The 22,387-nt window shown below is 41.7% G+C and overlaps 1 protein-coding gene across 4 annotated transcripts in view; it reads left to right on the top strand.

Annotated features, from left to right (window-relative positions):
- The window catches only part of BNIP2 (BCL2 interacting protein 2), a 2,487,402-nt gene that overhangs the window by 30,469 nt on the left and 2,434,546 nt on the right, over nucleotides 1–22,387 (top strand). For all 4 annotated transcript variants that reach the window (XM_044077377.1, XM_044077376.1, XM_044077379.1 and 1 more), the window contains exon 2: nucleotides 8,663–8,721. In XM_044077377.1, the coding sequence (XP_043933312.1) occupies nucleotides 8,663–8,721 (59 nt within the window). The remainder of the gene's footprint in view (nucleotides 1–8,662; nucleotides 8,722–22,387) is intronic.

Raw genomic sequence — 22,387 nt, 5'->3', positions numbered from 1 at the left:
AATAAACTTTGAAAAATCTGCCTTGTTGCCCTGTCAATCTATCACCTATATAGGAGCAGACTTAGACACAAGGAACATGTCCGCAAGGCTTCTGCCAGACAGGGTATGGTTAATCCGCCAGCAAGTACAAATTTTAATGCAGAGCAAAAAGGATCCAAGTCAGATTCATCCTTCAAACTCTGGGTTCCATGGCAGCGGCAATTCTAATCCCTCTGGCCCGCCACATGAGAATCCTTCAGTGGCTTCTATTCACACAGTTGTCTTTCCAGCAGCTTCCCATGTCTCACATGATTATGATTACAGAAACATGCAAAAGGCATCTTTCTTGGTGGATGGTCTCCCACTAGTGTCTCAGGGCAGACCCTTCATTCGCCCCTCTGGTTGCCACACTGACCACAGATGCCTCCCTGATAGGGTGGGGGGGGGCATTATCAGGGCGGGACAGTGCAAGGCACTTGGCAGCCTCACGAGTACCATCTGCATATAAACATCTTAGAAATGAGAGCTGTGTTTTAGCTGCAAGCTAGGTGGTTGTTTTTGATGTATGGATTAGCTTTTAACCTGTTAGAGAGTCCAGCACAAGATCTGCGCTTCCTTGTTCGTTCACATCTTTTCCTTCTTTTTCCACTTCCTGTATGTGGTAGCAGACAGCTTTGCTTGAACAAGGCAATTTGGACCATGTTTGAGTATAATTCAGTGAGTGGAGTGTTGCAGGCCATCAGTCCTTCTGCACTGTGAGCTTAGGTCTTGAATTTCCAGTAAGCTATCTCTGTTATAAATTAGTTTTCCTTTGGTATTTGCCCCAGATTCTGTTCTTTTCTATGATTTTGGCATAAAACAAGACAAATAATGCACATTTCCCTGTCGAGCTGAAGAAGCCACTACCACACAGGGCACCGCCATTTTTTTTTTGCCTCCCAGGTAGGGTAAGCTTTAGAATCTACCCATTATGTCAATAAAGCAATGTAAATGATGAGCATAGTACAGTTGTGCAAGTCCTACTTGTCTGTAACAGTACATGTTAAATTTCACATGTACAGTGGAAGCATCCATTTACCCCCCCCCCCTTATTTATATATAGTTATAGCATATCCAGTCTTGTTTTATTGGTTAGTTTTGCTTATTTGTGTTGGTCTTTTCTGGCTTCAAATCGGTTGGTTTCAGGCAATTTTTTCCCGGGTTCTTCTACCTAGCACTAAAAGCGTGAACAACTGACTTTCTGTGATAGGGTTAGGATTCCCTAATGGGAGGGAGTTATCCAATCCCCTATCACAGTGAGTCAGATGAGGGAATTCTGAGCATTGGAAAGCTGCCAGTGTGGGTTTGTGAAGGTATAGAACCCATATGCCATTGAAGCATTGTGTGAGAATCTAACAGGTATACAAGATTTGGACAGCTGTACTTTTATTGTACGTTTTATATATGAAATAGTTTGTGGTGGTCAGATTTTCATGTGTGATCTGTAATCCCACCTATTAATTTAGAATGGCTACATTTTTCTATATTGTAAAGAGATGTCATTTTGATTAGAGTTGTAAGCATTATTAGTTTTGAGTTTAAGAAAACTGTTTTTCAGAGCATAGCACTAACTTGCATTCCTTTTGCTATTTTTCAATGGTTTGAAATGAATTTTGAGTTAAGGTTTGTGGTTGTAACATCAAGGCTCTACGTATTCATTTGGAATCATCTGCATATTGAACTGGTGCTGTATTTTTATTTGTCTAGTAGCAAGAGTCCAAAAGTTGACCTGGGGAGCACCTAGTTTTATGACTTTGTACCTACACAACAGTAGCACAGAATATATTTAAATGGAGTCCTTTACAAGAAGTCAGGAAGAGAAAATAACTATTTGAGAAAAGATGCCTTCATTGTGAGTAAATGTTTAGAAGACCAGGGATTACATAACCATTTGTACATTAAGTATTTAATTTTTTAGATCATGCAAGTCCAAGTTGACCATTTCTCTTTTTCAGATGAGAGACCTAAATGAAAGTCCCTGGAAAAGAAACTAATTGAGATTGTTTGCTGTAATCTGTAGTCTAGAGTCTTAAGTAGCACAATATCTAACAAAGTATGCCCAATTGGGCGTATTTTACTTTCTCTTTCGCTCTTGGTATCCACCACCACTCCCACACTAATTGACACACTAACTGTTCATAAAATGTATTATTAAACACACAGCATTATAAATTCTATAACTCCTTTTAGACAGTTTAGGTACCACAGTCATTATGAAAAAGTTATTTTAGAAGTTAGTAGTTTTGCTTAGCTGTTTATATAGAGGAAACTGCATGATGTTAAGTTGTCTATCTCGCCTTCGTTCTTGCTGTTTGGGATCGGAGCCGATCCTTGACTCCGACTCGGCCATCTTCTATAGCTCGAGAGCTGTTTACTGGCTCGAGGCTACCCTTTATCCCATGATGCCTAGCGCTAGCTACCCAGATCTCGTTTGCCGCTTCAGCTGAGAGGTGTCGTTTTTGCTGGCTCAGGCTTGTATTAAGTTTCTTATTGAACTTTTCTTCTAACATTAGTGTTTTTTCAGGAGTTATTGTTTAGTTTTTAGTCTCTATATCTTGTTGTGTTAGCTAAGTATATTGTAGTTCCACCCCTTAGAACTCGTTTAAATTAAAGAGTTCTCTCCCTCCCCCTCCTATCCTTTCTGTCAGGTTAGCACTTAGTTTCAAGGCTTTCCTTCTATCTTCCTTTAGGTAGCCGTTTAATTTAGAGGCTTCCTAGTTTAAAAAAAAAAATCTTTAGCTTTAGCTGTAGTATACTGTGTTTTTCTGTTTTTTTGCTGTTATTGGTTGTGGTATTTGTTATCGCCTTTCGGCCTTTTGGCTAAGATCAGTGTTAGTATCTCTTGAGGTATTTTGTTGATACAGGATGTCTAAAGAATCCAAGGTATCTGGATTCAAGAAGTGTGACTCATGCTGTCAGAAAATGTCTCTGACAGATGGGCACACTTCTTGCGTCTACTGCTTAGGCGCAGTGCACCTGCAGGACTCTTGTTGCATTTAGTCCAAGAGTTTTGCAGGAGCATAAAAATAAGCTTATTCTTAGGGGTCTTTTAAAGCCCCAGGATTCACCAGCCAAGGCTCAGCCTGTGAAATCCCCAAAACTGACCAAATTGTGGGCTCCAAGCTCGGAGCCGTCATTGGTTCAGACTTTACCTGCCACTTCGGTTCTGGCCGGAATCGATGAGACTATCTCCCCGTCGGCTCCATCAGAATCTTCGGAGCTGTCATGGAGCCACAAGAGGCTGAGGTCCCCTTCTCTGGAATCCATACATTCGGCTCCTCGGTCTCCCCTGCTTCAGAGTGAGCGCAGTCGCAGATCGTCCCACTCCTCTCGGTCCTCTAGGCTCTCCGATCACAATGTGGAGAAGAGTGGTCAGTAGGTTGCTGAAGTCGCAGGCATTTGCCAAGATGTTGTCCAGCCCTCCTCAACAGGTGTCTGCTCCGTCCACTTCTATCGATGTTCCTCCTCCGACTCCTTTGAGCTCGGAGCTGGAGTTCGTTGGGGTTCGAGTCGTGGAACCGTCTGCTCCGATAACTGTTTCTCCTTCGGTTCCGTCGTCTGCTCCGATTCCCTCGATGGTACCATCCGTCGAGGGATCTGGGCGCCGAGGCTCCCTCGCCGACTCTGAGGGGGCGAGGGGCATCGGACCCTTGTCCGACCCCGTTCTCCTTCTCGGAGCTTCGGCGCAGGTGAGTTTGGCTCCTACATCGGCCTTGGAGCCGTCTCCCTCGGTGCGGAGAAGGATTCCGATTTCCTCGGAAAGAGATCCTTCTCTGCATCTTGGCAGGGACGTCTTTGATGTTATGAGGAGTGTGCTGGCCTCTGAGTCAGCTCCACTATCGACCCCACCGGCTCCGTCCCCTGTAGTGCCTGCGCCAACCTCTGCTCCTCCTCCAGACCCCAAATCTGGGGAACCGACTCTCCAGGGCACCCCATTGGGTGTTTCCTCTTCTTCCGAGGCCTCCCCTGATCATTCAGAGGAGCCCCCTCGTACGAAGAAGTGCAAGAGGAAGCACATTGACTCCCCTGAGTCTGTCAATTCTGATACAGACTTAGATGATTCGGAAGGGTCCCTGAGGTCCCCTTCTGAAGATGTTTCCTTCTCGGACATCCTAGAAATGCTTAAGCAGAGGGGGAACTGGAATCCCCTAGCCCCTACCGAGGATGAGTTTGTATTCCTGGGTGCATTCGGTTCCCGACTTTCCACCTCCTGGGTTTCTCCGCCTTTCAATCCACTCATGTCTGTGGTGGCTCGAAAGGCTTGGTCAGCCCCGGATACAGTGGAACCAACCCCGAGGAGACCTGGCAAGTTTATCACTGCATCCCTTGATAAGCAGTTCCTTACCAAAGGTGTTCCTGTGGATACCATGGTGGTAGCAGCAGCCACTAAAAAGGAGTTAGCGGAAACTTCTTTGTCTGTCCATCCTCCTAACAAGGAGTCTAGGACTATGGATAGATACGGGAAGCGAATGTTTGCTTCAGCGACCTTTTCTTTGTGGTCACTGAATTACTTATGCCATTTTACCGGGCTTCAGAGGGATCTCCTTAAAGAGCTCGGAGATACCCTTCAAGATCCATCAGCTGAAGGGGCTCAAGCAAAAGTGGCTTCCCAGCTGGCGACCCTTAATTCTGTGGTCAGCTCCTCCATGAGGCTCATTTCCTATGCAGCCGATGGTGCGAGTAGAGCTGCAGGTACAGGCGTGGCCCTTAGGAGACGCATGGATGCGGCTGTGTAATTTTGCGGAACCCTTTAGAGCGTCATTCACCAACACCCCCTTTGACGGTTCCTCTCTTTTTGGACCACAAGTGAAAGATACTTTGACTAGGTGTGAGCAAGAAGGCAAGACTTTCTCTGCCGTGGGAGTCCGTTTTTCCACTTTTTCCAGACCATACCCCAAGGGTCAGAAGAGTGGCAAAATGTCCTTCCGAAAATCCCAGGGAGCCCCGCCTGACACGCACAGCGATTTTTCCTCCAGGGGTAGAGGAGGAAACAACAACAACAACAGACGCCGCCCTCTTGGCAGACGGGGTCCGCAGAACCAGGGCAGCAGAGAATCTTTCTCTGAGAAGCCCTTCCAGCATCCCTGAAGGGTTGTCTGGCTGCCCGTTTCAGGAGGCCGTCGGGGGAAGACTTTCACTGTACCCAAAAGCCTGGCAAAGTTTAATGCAAGACAAATGGGTACAGTCAGTTATATCCGGAGGTTACAAAATCCCTTTCTCTCAGCCCCCCTTACCATCAAGCAAATCCCTTCCAGATGTTCCACCCAATCTGAGGGACCAAGCAGTCATAGAAGTTTTAAAACTGCTAGAAAAAAAGACGACTCCAGGAAGTCCCGGCAGACCAACACTGATCCGGAACTTACTCAAGGTTCTTTTTGGTACCAAAAAAGACAGGGGACTGGAGACCAATTCTGGATCTCAGCAGATTAAACAAGTCTGTTCAAAGAACAAAGTTTCGGATGGTCACGCTACAGTCCATTCTACCCTTTCTGGGTCAGGACAATTGGATGTGCTCCATAGATCTTCAGGATGCGTACTATAACATCAAAATGGACAGGCGCTCCAGGAGATTCCTTCGCTTCTGGCTGGGAGTCAGTCATTACCAGTTCAGAGCTCTGCCCTTTGGTCTCACCACAGCCCCCAGGGTGTTCACCAAATTTATGGCAGTGGTCATGGCTCACCTGAGACGTCAAGGATTCCAGGTGTTTCCATATCTAGACGACTGGCTCCTCACTGCTACTACCAGGCATCAACTTCTGCAAGCCAGGGACTACACAATCACAATTTGCTCCCAGCTACGCATTACAATAAACTTTGAAAAATCTGCCTTGTTGCCCTGTCAATCTATCACCTATATAGGAGCAGACTTAGACACAAGGAACATGTCCGCAAGGCTTCTGCCAGACAGGGTATGGTTAATCCGCCAGCAAGTACAAATTTTAATGCAGAGCAAAAGGATCCAAGTCAGATTCGTCCTTCAAACTCTGGGTTCCATGGCAGCGGCAATTCTAATCCCTCTGGCCCGCTTTCACATGAGAATCCTTCAGTGGCTTCTATTCACACAGTTGTCTTTCCAGCAGCTTCCCATGTCTCACATGATTATGATTACAGAAACATGCAAAAGGCATCTTTCTTGGTGGATGGTCTCCCCACTAGTGTCTCAGGGCAGACCCTTCATTCGGCCCCCTCTGGTTGCCACACTGACCACAGATGCCTCCCTGATAGGGTGGGGGGGGGCATTATCAGGGCGGGACAGTGCAAGGCACTTGGCAGCCTCACGAGTACCATCTGCATATAAACGTCTTGGAAATGAGAGCTGTGCTCTTAGCGTTGCAAGCTCTTCAGGAACTCTCTTCCTTCTGGGACCATTGCAATTCAAACGGACAACATGTCAGTGGTGTGGTACATCAACAAACAGGGCGGAACCAGGTCCTACCCCCTATGTCGAGAAGCACTCAGACTCTGGCAGTGGGCGATTTCCTCCCAACGATTTCTGATTGCGACGCGCATCCCTGGGAGGTCCAACGTCATAGCAGACAGGCTCAGCAGAGCTATTCTCATGCCTCACGAGTGGTCTCTGAACCAGGTAGGTGCGGATCTGATCTTCCACAAATGGGGACAGCCTTGCTGCGACCTTTTTGCCACCCCCTTCAACAGCAAATGCAGCAACTACTTCTCCCTTCTTCTGCTTCCTGTTCATTCTCCCAGAGATGCTCTAGTCCACGGTTGGCCTCAGGGACTTCTTTATGCCTTCCCTCCGTTTCCCCTGATACCGAAACTCATACAGAAAGCAATGTCATTGGGTTGCAGAATGATTCTCATTGCCCCCTACTGGCCTCGACAGATATGGTTCCCATTCCTGCACCATTACCTTCTCGAGCAGCCTTGGACTCTGGATCCGATTCCAGACCTACTGATTCATCAATCAGGCGGGCTGCATCAATCCCTTCAAACACTCCAGCTCACAGCTTGGTTGCTCCATTTCCAACCTTAGCCAGGCTTCCCAGCATTTCCCCGGCCGTATGCGAAATTATTGTCTCCTCTTGCAAGTCCGCCACTAGAAGGACTTATGCTAGCAAATGGAAACGTTTTTCTTGTTGAGCAGAGGCTAGGAACATAGATCCCTTTCCAGCCCCAGTCCACGAAATCTTGGGAGTTCCTAACAGAACTTTCATTCTGGGTCTGCTTCTGCTACAATCTGGGTTCAATTAGCGGCCATCTCAAACTTTCATGTTGGGTTGTCTAATGCAAACATTATGTCTCATAAGCTATGTAAAGCTTTTCTAAGAGGGACTACTCTCCTTAGACCCCCAGTGAGAGATCCCCCTCCTCCTTGGGACCTAAACTTGGTACTAACCTCATTAGTTATGCCCCCTTTTGAACCTGCAGCGTCCTGTTCCATTAAGTTCCTATCTTGGAAAACTCTTTTTCTGGTAGCTATTACTTCAGCCAGACGTGTCTCTGAACTTCAGGCACTATGTGTCCATCCTCCATACTTAGTTTTTCATAAGGACAGGATTGCTGTGAGGACTAATCCCTCTTTCCTTCCTAAAGTCTGCTCAGAAAATAATTTAAACCAATCTATAGACCTACCTGTGTTTTTTCCTAACCACACCAACAAGGCAGAATACAAATTACATCAATTGGATGTTCATAGACAATTGCGTTTTTTACCTGCATAGGACAAAAGATACAAGGAAGTCGGACCAACTATTCCTTTCCTATGCTCTAGGCAAACAAGGTCTTCCAGTTTCCAAAGTGACCTTATCCAGATGGTTGTCCCACATTATTACTTTCATCTATCAACTGAGAAACAAAGAGTTCTCTATCAAACCAAAAGATCATTCTACTAGGGCTTTGGCCACCTCTGTAGCCTTCTAGTCTAGGTTGCCCATGGACTCTATCTGTGCAGCTGCTATGTGGGCAAACCCTCATACCTTTATTTCTCATTACAAGCTAGATATGGTCTCCAGGAACAGAGCTAACTTTGTTTCCACTGTTCTGAAAAGTCTGTTCCAATGAGCCGCCCAGGATTGTAGGTGCTAGGGACGCTGCCCCAAACAGCAAGAACGAAGGCGAGATAGACAACTTAACATAAAGAAGTTATGTACCTACCATAACGTTCCATGTTAGTTGTCTTCATCTCGCCTTCTTTCTTGCGTCCCACCCTCCATCCCCCTATCCTATTGGACCGAGAGGAGTTCAAGTTTCACTGGCTAGTGTTCTCTGGTTGTTTCCTCTACTGACTTGCAGAGTATGACAGGTGTGCTCAACATTTTGTTTGGAGAGGTTCATTCTCTAGCTATGGCTAGGGTTTGCTATTTCAAACGAGATCTTGGTAGCTAGCGCTAGGCATCATGGGATAAGGGGTAGCCTCGAGCCAGTAAACAGCTCTCGAGCTATAGAAGATGGCCGAGTCGGAGCCGAGGATCGGCTCCGATCCCAAACAGCAAGAAAGAAGGCGAGATGAAGACAACTAACATGGAACATTATGGTAGGTACATAACTTCTTTTTTTGCGCCATCTTGTTTGTGATTTTGTTGTATACTTTTGAGTATATACTGTTTAGTATGTTGTTATAGTACTATAACGGGCTGTTTAAAACATACTGAATTTAATTACTTAATCTTTTTTTTTTCTTTAGGCCTCTTCCAGAGGATGAAGACTGTTTACCAAATGCAAGTGGAAGAGAAAGCATCCCTGGTAATTACATTAGAAATTTGGAATGCCCTGTTAAGTAATCCGAGTTTACTAGGCAGAAGTATGTTGTCCTATGGACTGGGTTTCTGCATACTGGAATAGTTGACTGAATGACTTATAATTGTAGAATATGCATCTAGATGTGGTGGGAATCGGTACTTGAGGTTGCTTGCTAGCAGATGTATACAGTAACATAGACTGTGTTATACTGCAAGATTCGTTCTAGTGTCTGGAACGCTTGGAACATAGCCACTTAGTACTTTCAGTTAAACATCTACAATGAGTTGCTGCTTTGTTTGAATCTTGAAAGATTGGTGGAATAGTTTTTTTCAGACCGTAAATGTGATGTCAGCTGTATGGGCATCAGGAGATTGCTTCATTAGTGTTGTTATTTTTGTGATCGATACTTGGAGGAAGAGCCAGTGGCAAGAGACACAGATCTTTAGTTGCAGTGACTGTTTTCTGCCAGCAAACACAGCAAAAAAAATTCTTTTTGAAGATGACTTGTTTGATATTTGCATAAAAAAAAAAAGTTGATATTTGTGTTGAAAAGTGGCACTCGTACTAATTTCTGCACAGCTGTAACATTACTGCAAGGGTTGTAGAAATGAGCATTGGCAAAGCTACAATACTGTCATTACACAGTTGAGAGCTTGCACATAAAGTTTGATGATTGCAGACTTTCCTGCACATTTTCAGCATTCTGTTCATAAGAAGAGGAGAGATGGATGTACTGTCTACTGACCAGAGTTGGAAGTGATTTTGCATAGTCAATACTATCTTTTTTCAGGGTGGAAAATTATTCCCGATTCCTGCCTCTGAAAAATTATTACAGTGCAAACTATTTCTGCGTCTCCAACCTCCTAAGTACCTTTGTTATCTTGACCATCAGTGTTTACTGCTGAAGCAATTGTGATACAAGGTGAGTCCGCAAAGAAACAGACTTCTCTGAGTTCCCAGTTTTCGCAAAAGGAGCTCTTGAGATTTGTGAGTTCTAGACCTCCATTGACCTACTCGGTTAACATCTACTAGGTCCTCCAGAAGTGTGGTAGAGAGAGACTGCGACCAGATGATGATGATGACCCTTCTATTTTTGCTTTTTGGTCTCATCACAACCCTTCTGTTTACCAAATGCATATTGGTAGCTGCAGTTCACTGCAAGGAATCTGTGTGATATTCATCATTTGATCACTGCTACAGTAGCCTTAGCTTTATGGGGTATATATTCCCTAGGATATAGCAGCTGGTCAGCTTCCAAAGCTTAAGGACACCTTCCACATGCCCAGACCATTGAACATGCAGGGTTGGAGAAAGATAAGGGTTTGGGCGCCAAACCTTTCAGTGCTTTCCTCTTGTATTACAGCACTCCTTTTGCTGGCTTTTGAGGATTGCTGGTTCCCTAGCTTTTCTCCATAGCTGAGCATATAAATTCCATTCTGGGGAAAAAACTTTTCACTTTTACTTTGATTGAAACAGTACTTTCTTGAAGAACTGTTTTTCTAGTAAGGCTTTACTGTACTTGAGAACTGTTGTGAAACATTCTGTCAGTAGAAGCAGTGTGTTCTATTTTACTGTTTTGACTGTAAACTTCAATTTCATTCAAGTTTACTGTAGTTTATATGTATAAAAATTATTAAGGGGTTTTAGGGGCTGGGCAAATGTTTCTTGTGCTTGTCAGTGTGTAATGTTGTGGAAACACTACTTTTGGATACTTAACCTGTTACTGACGGATGATGAGATTGCTAGCCACATAGATTACCATTTTCTTGGTTTCTTCTTCCTAGGGACAGAAAAGAAACGTTTATTTAACAGCCTTTGCCACTTCAGAAGGCTGCTGCTTTGCCTCAGTCACATGTGGGTGAACGTGCTGTTGGCATTTCTGGTTCCTCAGACCACTCATCTTGTTCCTTGGCTTCATTTGGTGTAGTACCTTCTGCCACCATGGACCAGGGGTTAAATGTGTCCTTTACAGCTTTCAGGAGTGCCCTCTGCAGGCATGGGAGAACCACTTTGGTCAGTCTCAGAGGAAGGTGTGGGGAAACCTTTGTTGCCTAGTTGGACTAAGATGCAAGATCCCAGAGGTGATGTTCCTGTAGAGTTTGTCTGTTTCTAGAGATTTTTCTATTTAAAAGAATCAAAAAGTTAAAACATTTATCTTCCCTGTCTGTGTTGTGTTCAGTTTTTGGCCAGCTGTTCTATCCTAAACAGGGAGGATCTGTTGGGCTTAGCTTCACACACTAATTTTTTTGGTAAAAGAAAAAGACATTCTTTACTTTCTGCTTATTCCTACTGTGTTTAGCACAGCATAGGATTGCAGGAAACTTTCAGTTACTTTCCCTCAAGCATCCCATTCTGTTTCTTGGGAGTTTCTTTTTTCTGATTTTCCTTTGAAAGAATTTTTCTTTTCTGAAGTCATGGATATGATTAATTTATAGTTTTCAATGGGCAATTTGACTTTCCAGTTTCTCTGAAAAATATTATGCTCTGTTACTACTGGAATGTCCTCAGCCATATGGATGTTGCTTCTGTACTTCTAGCTTTGGAGGATGTTTTTATTACAACCTGCAACATGGCTGACAGCCAGCCCGTAGGCCATAAAAAGGCAGATAAACCTGTATGAGGTTCCTCAGTCTGGTAAGTACTTATCCGTTCCAGATCTGACCATCCAGTAATTTCTTTGTCAAATCATTCTTCAGCTGAATATCTAGTAAATGCTAATTTCTTTCTCTCCCTGTCCTTTTGACAAGACGGGAACATTTTTGATAGATGTCGGTAAAGAATATTTTCTTTTTCTTTTCCTTTTAGAATTCTTAATTGTCAGACTAGCATATTGATGTTTTTGCTTGCTTCTTTTGAATATATGAGGAACATTACTGCTTCATTTTCTTCTTCTGAGGCTAAACATCTCTAAATGCTTAGGATTCAGCTGGTGCCTCTTTCAAGTATTTGGTTTGTTATAATAGTTTGCATGGTCGTGTTCTCTAAATTTGCCTGAAGGTGTAAAAGCTGAAGTTTTGAGTTCTCCCCTTGATTAGGGAAGTTGTTTTTGGACCATCTTCTGCTAAGGTCTTGAAAAATGTGATGAGATAGGAAAGCAGGTTCAGAAGGTGACTCGATTTTTCTGCCTTCCTTATCTAATTTTGCTTAATATTTCATCCCTGTTTCAAGATCCTTTTGTAAAAAAATTAAGTTAAGCAGATTCATCAGTCTTCAGGCAAACAGACGTTGAATAAGAATGCATTACAAGTCTGTTTGGCTATCTATAATCCCTCTGACAATTCATAATTTCCCATATTTCTGGATATTTTTTTCTCTGTCTTGCTCTCTCTCTGTCTCTGTGTGTGTGTCTGTCTGTCTCTCTCTGTCTGTCTTATAGATGTGCGTGTGTATTTTTATATCTCTCTCTCTCTCTCTATATATATATATATATATATATATATATATATATATATATAAATGTGTACCAACAGTCCATTAGTTGTTCTGTTGGTTGTGTGATTCCTGTCTTCTTTCTAGGGAATCCTAGTTTCTCGACATGTGCTAGCCACAGGGGTAATAGGACCTGTCCCTCTTTTTCTGTCTGTGTCTCTCCCTCCCACTTTTGCAGGGAGTGTTTGAGTGTTTTTATTCTTGGATGTTTCTAGTGTTAAAGAAGCAGATTCATGGAGACCAGTCCCTTTTTTCGACCAGTTTGTGGAAGTAAACTTCAAAATGCTGTGCCTTCACAATCAATTCTCTTATTTGCCCTTTCAGTTTTTTTTGTAACCTTAGATATAAAAGATGTTTATAGGTCCACCCCTGTCAGACATTTTCTTTGTAAGGTTTTCTGTATCAAAATTACACTTTGATTCCCAGTATTACCTTTTGGATAATCCTTTACCTCAAAGGTATTCGCAGAGTGTCTAGCTCCACTGATAGTCTGTTGCAAACTGCAATGTATTCATTTTTTCGTCATTTAGATGACTTGGTTATCTTTGCAGAGTCTGTTTGAAAGTAGCAGGAATTTCTCACTTGATCAAGATATTTCTTTCTTAGACAAGGTTTCCAGGAGGAAATATTTCATGGGTACATCTGTTAAAAGGGCTTTTCTCCACAGAGTAAAGTCGGTCTAGTTCTAGAGCTATCCAAGAGTCTTTATACACAGTCCGGCACTTCATCGTAGGAATTTCTAAGGATTTTAGGATTCATGATTCTTCTAGACAGACTCAACATAAAACATATTAGTAATATAAGACATTCTGTGGTACCTAAAATTTGTTTGGTCCCAACATCCGTAACCCTGTGACCTTTCAATTTCCAGTTTTAAGATTTTTAACAAAGGAGCTGTTTTGTTGGAGACCACTATTATCTGAATCCTGGTGTGTCCCATTCTAACTTCCAGTTCAACTATAGTTTGTAACAACTAATGACACAAATGTTGCTTAGGGGTGGCAGTCTCTTTGGGGGCACAAGTGCAGGGTCTTTGGAACAAAAACTGACTGACTGAAACACTTAAATCTCAGAGATGTTTGCAAGTAATAAATGCACTCAACTCTCTGTCATCTGTGGTCCCCTGGATCTTCACAGGTGATCACAGACTTCACCACAGAGATGGGATACATAAACAATTGGGGGGGGTTTCCTTATTTTACCCTTTGTGCAAATTAGGCATGGTAGCCTGGTATATAGCAGTTCTGCAGCTTCATTCTATGGGCTTTTTTATTTCAGGCAGAGCAAGACAAGTTGAACAGGACAGACCCTCACTGATAGAAATTAAATCAGAGATCTTCCGGGATTTGATTGAGTTATGGGGAACACATCAATTATACTTTTTGCTTCTGTTTACACCAAACATGTGGCAAATTTTTGCTCCAAGACTGCATGTAATGCAGAGTGGATGCATTTTCTTTTTTGGATGGGAATTTTCTTGTATGCCTTTCCACTGTTGTACTGGGTCTTTTTAAAGATTCATTAGGACTGTAAGATCTTTGTGATGACTCCCTTCTGGCCTAGGCAGTAGTGATTCTCCCTTTTGTAAATGGCCAGGGGTAATTGCCACAAGCTTCCTCACAGATTGGACCTATTTGCACAAGACAGGGGTTGTTTGATACTTCCCAGCTTGAAATATTTTCCCCAGACTGCCTGAATGATAGAATCTTAATACCTTTTAGTCATGTTTAGGCTGTATGGGTTGCGTCTTGCCCAAGACATAACAACCCACCAGATGGAAATCCTGTATGCCTGGACAGGAAGTCACAGAGTACAGGGCATGTGGCAGCCAAGAGTTTGAGGAACACATCAAGTTGGAGATGAGGGCCTTCATCCAAACTCTTCATGTTTTCTCTCAAGTCTGGAAACCAGGTCCTGACGAGTGTTCACAGACGACAAAACTGTTATGTGGTATGTAAACAAGCAAGGGAGAACCAGATCATACCAACTATGCAGACTGGCACAGAGAGCCTGACACCTTGCCATTCTGAGCAGCATATCACTCATAGCCATATACATTCCACCACAAGACAGTGTTCTGCCAAATGTATTAAGTAGAACCTTGGAGGACCCTCATGAATGGACCCTGAACAAACAGGTTTTCTTGGACATCCTTTATTGTTGGGGCACAGCTCAGATAGACCTGTTTGTCTCAGAAAACAACAAACCGTTCCCCCCATTCTGTACCACAGACCCTTGCCCCTCAGCCTGGAGGACAGATGCTTTCATTTTTCAGTGGGCGGGGAAATTCCTGTATGCCTTTCCCCCACTACCTCTCATTCCAGTTGTTCTTCTAAAGGGCCAAAAAAAAGAAAGAAAAAAACTTCTGCTAGTGATCCCACTTTTGCCAAGACAACATTGGTTTCCTCTTCTTTTTCATTTAGCCAGAGGTATGTGCTACAAACTGCCACTTCAATCAGATCTCCTCACACAGCCAAAAGGGGCACTACTGTATCTCATTTAGTCATCCATAAACCTAGTCTTGTGGTTGATAACAGTTTTAATTCCTTGCAGGCACCATTGCTCCAAGGATGTGATACAGGTTCTGCAAGAAGTCAGGAGACCCCCTCCCCCACTAGAAAATCCTACATAGCCTTGTGACGTCCTTGCTCTGGGCCAGTAATCAAGGAGCCTTAATTTTCACCATGAACACCGGTGAGGGACGTTATCTTGGAACAGAAATGTATGCACATATTTCCAGATGCAGCTCTCTGCACCAAACACAATTTCCCTTAAGAGCACACGGGGAACACGCACAGTCCAGGAGCTGGGTTTCCCTCTCTCTCTGTCCAGGCCCCCAGTACGACTCCCCATGGGCACAGCTGTAGAGTTGAGTCCTCAGCCACGTGTTCCAAGCCAAGTCCTCCACCACCCTGTCTGTGAAACCAGTGCTCTCTGACCCTGCTCCAAGTATCTGAGACGCACACTCTCTGAGATTTGATTTTCACACACACGCAGACTTCTAGGAAAGACTGACACAGATTTACTATCTCTGCTACCTTTACTCATACTATAAAGTAGTTATACTGGCACCAGCCAACTACTCTAAGGGTCTCACAAGGGTACCCATTATACTGAGTAAAATTAATACTAATAGAAATGTTAGTGTTTGACCAGTGCAGGAAGGTTTTCAGGAGCAACCGCAGTGTCACCAAATAAATATAAGTACTCTTGAAGGTTAAAATAGTCTCCAAAAAAACAGCCACAATGAGAAGTTTAAATATATTTAATAATAAAAGAACATGAAGATACTAAGTGTCTGTTTACAATAAACACCAGAGTTTCAATCACAGGAAATATTAAAAAATAACATAAATTGGAAGATTCACACAGATACAGAAAAACAGTAGTTAACTTATCTCACTATATTTTCCTAACTGATTTAAAGAATTACTGTTTCCTACCTACTTAATAAAGCAAGGCAAGATGAAGTGGGTGAGTAGTCTTGTCAGTTCCAAAAATGGACTGCTTTGAGACTTCTGTCTCATCTCATATTAAAGCATCATTTCAGTGCTGGATTACAGAATGACATCACATACATGTGGTCATCTAAGTTTGGTTCCCACACTACTCCGTTACTAGAAACTGAACCACAATGTAGCAGTTGTGTGTCAATAATGCACAGACACACACACCTACACAAACATAGACCTTTGCTAAGATGTATTATAGCATCTGGAAGCTAAAAAAAAAATCAAAACCTGCACCCTTCCAGGGCAGCAATTAGTTCATCCCTAAAGACAATACAGTAGGATTCCTAGTCCTGGTTTTCACAGACATTTTGTCTCTGGCTGCAGTCAGAACTGTTAAGATACAATCTTTATGGCCTAAACCAGTAATTTAATTTCAGACTATTTTTCAGAATTAGATGGACTGAGGTTAACTACTTCTCTTCCAGTATTCTGTGTTACAGTATATTCATTTCAACAGCTACAGTACAGTCTGACATACAAGGTGTATTTCTTTTCTGTCCCACAGGACCCACTGTTGGTACATTTTTAACACAAGCAGCTTTGCATATAAATTTTCATTACAAGCATCTGTACAAATCAGTTTGATATGCAAATAACATATAATGCTTTACAAAACTCCCAACTAGCTATGCTGGTATATGTTACACATTCACTGTCTTACTTCTCTTGGCATAGTTGGCAATACCTCACAGCATCACAAGTCTAATGAAGAGATTTTCAGTTTGGTGTCAGAGGAATGGATAGGACCTAAGCAGATCAGAGGTACCTCCCTTATTGAAATATCTGTGTGAGGTTTTGCACACAAGTCTGGTCTGTTCTTCCTTCAAAGCCCACCTATTGGCCATCTTTGATTGTTTACCTCTTAATATCCCACTTATGTCTAAATCTGAGGTCTAGCTATTCCGTAAAGGGGCTCTGCATCTTTGACCACCAAGGAAGCCCATAATGCCACCTTGGGACCTCATCATTGTGCTGGAAAAAATACCTTACCTCCTTTCTACCAAGCAGCATCAACAAATCTCAAATTCTGCACCTGGAAAACAGTTGTTCTTCTCCTGGCTCTCACTTCATCTAGGAGAGTTTCATAGTTTTAGACGGTCTTGTCCAGTCCCCTTCCCTATTTTTTCACAAGGTCTGGGTGACCTTGAGGGCTAACATTCATTCATGCCCAAAGTAGTAAGCAATCTGTTTGTCAGACCATAAACCTTCCAACTTTCTTTCCCAATCCACAGAATAGAGGGGAAAGGCTCCTACGCTTTCTAGATGTTCATTGACCATTAAGATTATGTCTGTAGTTAAAACAAGCCCATTTGAAAGTGTAAACAACTGTTTGTCTTTTTCAGGGACTCAAAACTTAGTTAACCAGTATCTAAGCAAACCATTTTCAAGCTAAATTTCTAAGGCCATCTCCTTTTGTTATTTTCTGCATAGCAGATCTTTGCCCTCATGCTAACAGGGCAATGGCATCCTCTGGGGCCTTTTAAAAAGAGTTATATACCGGGGCCATACTGGAAGTTGCCACCTGGTCTTCTGTACACATCTTCACTAAAGACTACAGGATTTGTGCTTTTTCAAGGTCTAGAACTGCCTTTGTTAGGTCAGTCCTTTCTGGCCTCTTAGATAACTCTGCTGTCTTTTAGCCAACCACCACTGCACTCCCTTTAGCTTTGGGAACCACCTGTTGGTTAATAATCAGTGAATTCAGGACATAGTACAGTTGTATAAGAACTTACCATAGTAGTAGATGCCTTACTGATCATTGTTACAGTATTGCTTCCCATTCTCCTTCCCTTGTATGGCTATTTCTACTAGTTCTCTCTTGTCTCTGTCTGTTCCTGTGCTTTGGGTAATATCCTAGAACAAGGGGTTTCCTAACCACTGCAAAAAACATCTTTTTCTGTGGAGAAGGTTTATTTTACTTTTTGGGGATGACAGGTATTTTAAAGTGCTTTATACTATGCTTTTTGTGTGAAAAAGTGATTTTAAAGACTATTTCCAGAATGTTCCAGTGTATTCAGTGTGATTTCTCAGTCCTGCAAAACAATTTGAGCTATTACAAGCAAAATTTCCTGAACCTTCACCATGCCCTCAGTTCTGTCTGTTTTGGAAGATGTGTATTTGCCTGTATTTTTCCTGATAGCAGCGTGGTGCCTCAAAAAAGGCCAATATAATGTATAAATTTTCTTAGTCTTTAAGTTGTTATACACTCTTCCTAAACCTGACCCAGCAGCTATAGTTTTAGTTATTTCTACTTCTGCTAAGCCATTATTTAATTCCTGTCCTACTCTTTCTGTTAAGGATGGGAAGATTATTGATGGGTACTGGAAAATAATGTAAGCTTCTGCAACTTTGATTTTCATTGTGAAATGTCAGGCTCACATATTAATGTTCATTCTGACTAATTGTGAAAGTGTGAGGAATGTTTGGTCTGCAGTTTCTTGTGAGGAGACATCTAACTTAAATTATTTAGCTTTTTTCCATTGTACTTGTCACTGCTGTGTCTGTTTACAGTGTGTGTATGACTTAGCTGATAACTTTTCCAGGGCTATGGCTCCTGGTACTATTTTGAGGATGGTTTGCCTGGCTACTTTCTCAGAACCTCCCAAGAGGATGTGAATAATGAGATTTTATTTTCTTTTTGGATAGAGATTCACTTTTTTATTCCTTTTTTCAGTTGTGATCAGAAATGTCATGGAAGGTGTACATTGTTAGAAAATCTCTTAAAATATTATGCCCTCCTTTTTCTAATTTTCTAAAGGATTCTCTGACCACTCATCCAGTATTGGCATAATTACTTGGGTGTTCCAAAAAGAATTTAGGATCCTCCAAATCAAGGACAATCCAACTACTCAGTTTGGCTATTTAAGTGACTTTGCTCCTCCACCAAAGTCTGAATCTCTGTTTTTCTCTTTGATGACTGATTGTTTGTGTTCTGAAGGTCCATCATCATGCCGTAAGAGGATATTCCTCCTAGACAGGAGGTTATTCTTCTATTCTTCTTCCACCAGACAAGACCGCCCTTATTTCCATTTCCAGGGAGTGATGGAATAAGTTCCTCCATCCCAAGTTGGGAAATGTTTTAGTTTAAGGATGTTTTAGTGCCAAACAAAAAAAGATGCTTGGAGACCATTTCTGAATCTTTCCTCTTAGACCAGTTTGCAATAGTGCCTAACTTCAAAATGTCACTTCATAATCTGTTAGATAATCTTCCTCATTCAAGTTTCATGATAACTCTGCATTTAAAAGATGCTTATATCATTTATTTTTATCCATACTTCAAGTATTTCTTAAGGTTTGTATGTCTGGATCTCTTTATCAGTTCTCTGCCTTACCCTTTGGACTATCCATTGCACCAAGAGTGTTCACGGAGTGACTAGCTCCAGTTATAGCTCATTGCAGGCCACAGGATATCCATTTTCTTTTTTCCATATGTAGATAATTTGGGTATTGCAGTCTTTTTCAAAGTGTCAGGACTCTCTTACTTGGGTAAAAGATCTCTTACACAAACTGGGATTCCAAGAAAACATTCAAAAGACTTTCCTGACTCCCTCACACAGGATAGTGTTCCTGGAATGTCAGTTGTAACACTTTAGTTCAAAGAGCTTTTCTTCCACATCAAAAAATAGTTCTGTATCCAGATCTATTTCTAAGGTTTTCCACTCAGACTTCGGTCACTTTGAGAGAATACCTCAGGATTTTGGGTCTCATGGCATCTATGACTCTCCTAATAACCTTGGCACGATTCCATATGAGAAAGATAAAGTGGTATCTGAAGTTTCTCTAGTTCCAGCATCAGCATCCCTTGTCTTTTCAAATCTCAGTGCTGAGGTTTGTCAATAGAAAAAGGATATTGCAGATATTCCTAAAATTCAGGTCACCGTTTATCTCTCCCTGTTGCAAACCAGTCACCACAGAATTCTCAGAACTTTGCTTGGTGTGCAGTATCAGGAGGCATAACAGTGCAGGATGGAACCAGGTCCTACCCCCTTTGCAGATTAGCAATGTTAGCTTGGAATTTAGCTTCACAGCACAATCTCACAATTATCACTCAAGACATAAGCAGTTGTACGTTTATATACATGAAAACAAACCATATTGACATAATTTTAGTTGCAAGTATTATGCATCACTTATCCAGTCACTCTCAGTCAAACACTGCATAGCTCATTCAAATCCTGACTTCTTTTAAACCTCATTCCTCATCTGTATGTATTGTTCCCACAATTTCCATTTTTTTATGTAAGTTGCTCCTACCCTTTTCTAAAGATCCCATTTCCAATCGCTTTCCTAAATCTTCTAGATTTTGTTGCATGTTTGGGTGACATACATATGAGCCCACATTGTTTCTTTGTGAATAGTTTATCCAGTCTCTTTTACCAATCCATTCTAACCTCTTCAGATTGATTTTTATAGTTATCATGCAATATTTTATATGCTGTGCTAAATATTCCTTTTTTAACAGCAGCTTTTGTTCTAGATTCTACTAAAAACTCTACCAGTGCAGGTCTTTCGCTAAGGATTCCCCTATTTCTTTCCTTTGCCTGTACTCTGATATAAATCCTTGATAGGGAAGGCAGTCTGTAGCCTGCAGTCCAAATAAATTATTGGCCTTTTCCCATTCTATTACCTTTCCCTTTCTTATTATTTGCTCTCAATGTTTTGGTTCTTTTGCCAGTTTTCTCCAGTAAATGCCATTCCCTTCTTGCCTATTGTCTGTATCCCTAATTGCAGTCATCCCTATCAGCAGAAGCTCCTTTCTCCATTCTGGTGTCGGATTAGTTCTTAGAATACTTTATGCTATTGCATGAATATAATATTCTGTATGATTGTTATTCTCCTTAAGGATGTGTCCACAATCCCACTCTCTCCTTATTTCTTGAGTCCCCCCCCCCCGTTTCATCTTCATCACCTTCTGCTTTGAATTATAGGTTTCTACTTGTGCTATGCATAGGAGTCTTAATTGTGTAGTTGTGAATTACCCCTTCAAATTGGGTAATCCCAAAGCACCTTGTTCTATCTGATGAATTAGCTTATCCTACTTGACTCTTGCTGTCTTCCGCTTCCAGATAAAATCCTTCAGCTCTTTACTAATTGCAATCCACAACTTCTCCTCTAGCTGATAAAAATATGCCTGGCCTGTGTAGAAAACAAAAGGGTCTAAAACATTTTAACTGGTTGTATCCATAAAGCAGAGCTTCCAGTTTAGTTTGTATTATGTTTTGTTTAGTCTCCTCCCACATATACGTATCTGCCACACTGAGTCCTTTTTTATACATACTCCTAAGTACTTAATTTTATCATGTCCTCATAAATATGGATGTTATGAATCTGTGTGTGGGTACATGATTTACAGCTATTGCCTTTGTTTTAGCTTCATTAATTTTGTATCCCCAGAAGATTTGAAACTATCTCAAAAATTTCCACAACACTGAAATGTCCTTTTCTGTTTTTACCAGGAATAAAATAATATGATCTGCAAGTAAAGCCAGGTTTTCTTCACTACCATACCATTTATGTCCTTGAATTTTCTAGCCCCTTATTTTCTTTGCCAGTGGTTCTAAATATAATGCAAATAACAAAGGGGAAAGAAGACACCCCTGCCTAGTTTCTCTACTAAAACAGAAATCATCAGAGAGGAACCCATCCACTTCAGTGTTTGCCTCCGATCCCTCATCGATCCTCCTAATCAACCTTAAAATGTTATCAGGGAATGCAAATGCTTCTATTGCCCTGCACATACACTCCTAGCTTACTGTTGCAAGATATTTTCTCTGCATCAACACCTACCAACAACAGTGGTATTGTCTTACAGCCTGCTTTCCCTCTGGATTATCAGTGTTCTGTTATTGTTGTCAAATGTTTGCCTCCCCTCCACAAAACCACATTGATCCATATCTATCGCTTTTGGCATCACCTTTGCTGTTCTTTTATAAACACTTCAGGATTGAAATGGGGCCTATATGAAGCTTGATCTGATGGGTCTTTTCCCTTTTTAAGTATTACTGACACCACCGTTTTCTTCCAGGATGTTGGTGCTTCTCCACCTCTTAAAATACTGTTAAACAAAGACTTCAATATCTTTATCAATTTTTCTCTCCTAGCTTCCAAACCTCCACAGGGATGTCATCTATTTTGGGGACTTTCTTGTGGATTGGTTATACATCACCTTTTTTATCTCATCTTCTCCTATGTTAGTAATTGAGCCTTATCTACCTGTAGCATTGACATATTTAATTCTTCCATAAACATTTCCATTTGTACCTTTTCTTGATTTCCATATTTCTCTGCTTTGTACAGATTTTCAAAAAAAATTTTCAAAATATTTCTAGTACCTCTATAGGATCTCTTGTTATCTTCCATGTTGTAGGCTCTATAAGCTTGGCAGCAACCCTTTCTACTTTCTGTTACCCGAGTCTTTGTGTTAAAAGTTTTTGTGCTCCGAAGATGCAAAAAACAGTTGCTCAACAGCAGTCTTTCTAAACTCATGCATATTGCCAAGGTAATCCCTTATTTTCCATTTAGGATTCTGCATTTCCTCCTCTCCTTGCTCTGTGAGATTCCCCCTGTTGTGCAGTACTTTATTTAACCTTTGTCATACCCTCTACATAATTCCTATTTCTTAACCATATCTCTCTCCTTCCACCATATTTTTAAACTCCAGTTTAATTTTATCCCACTCCATAAGTATATTTTCAGAAGAAATTTCTATATTTTCTCATAACTCCTGA

This window comes from Protopterus annectens, chromosome 7.part0, assembly GCF_019279795.1.
Source record: "Protopterus annectens isolate FY-2018-M chromosome 7.part0, PAN1.0, whole genome shotgun sequence".
NCBI lineage: Eukaryota > Metazoa > Chordata > Ceratodontiformes > Protopteridae > Protopterus > Protopterus annectens.
Note: the sequence above shows the minus strand (reverse complement) of the source record. Positions and strands in the feature narration are given on the sequence as shown.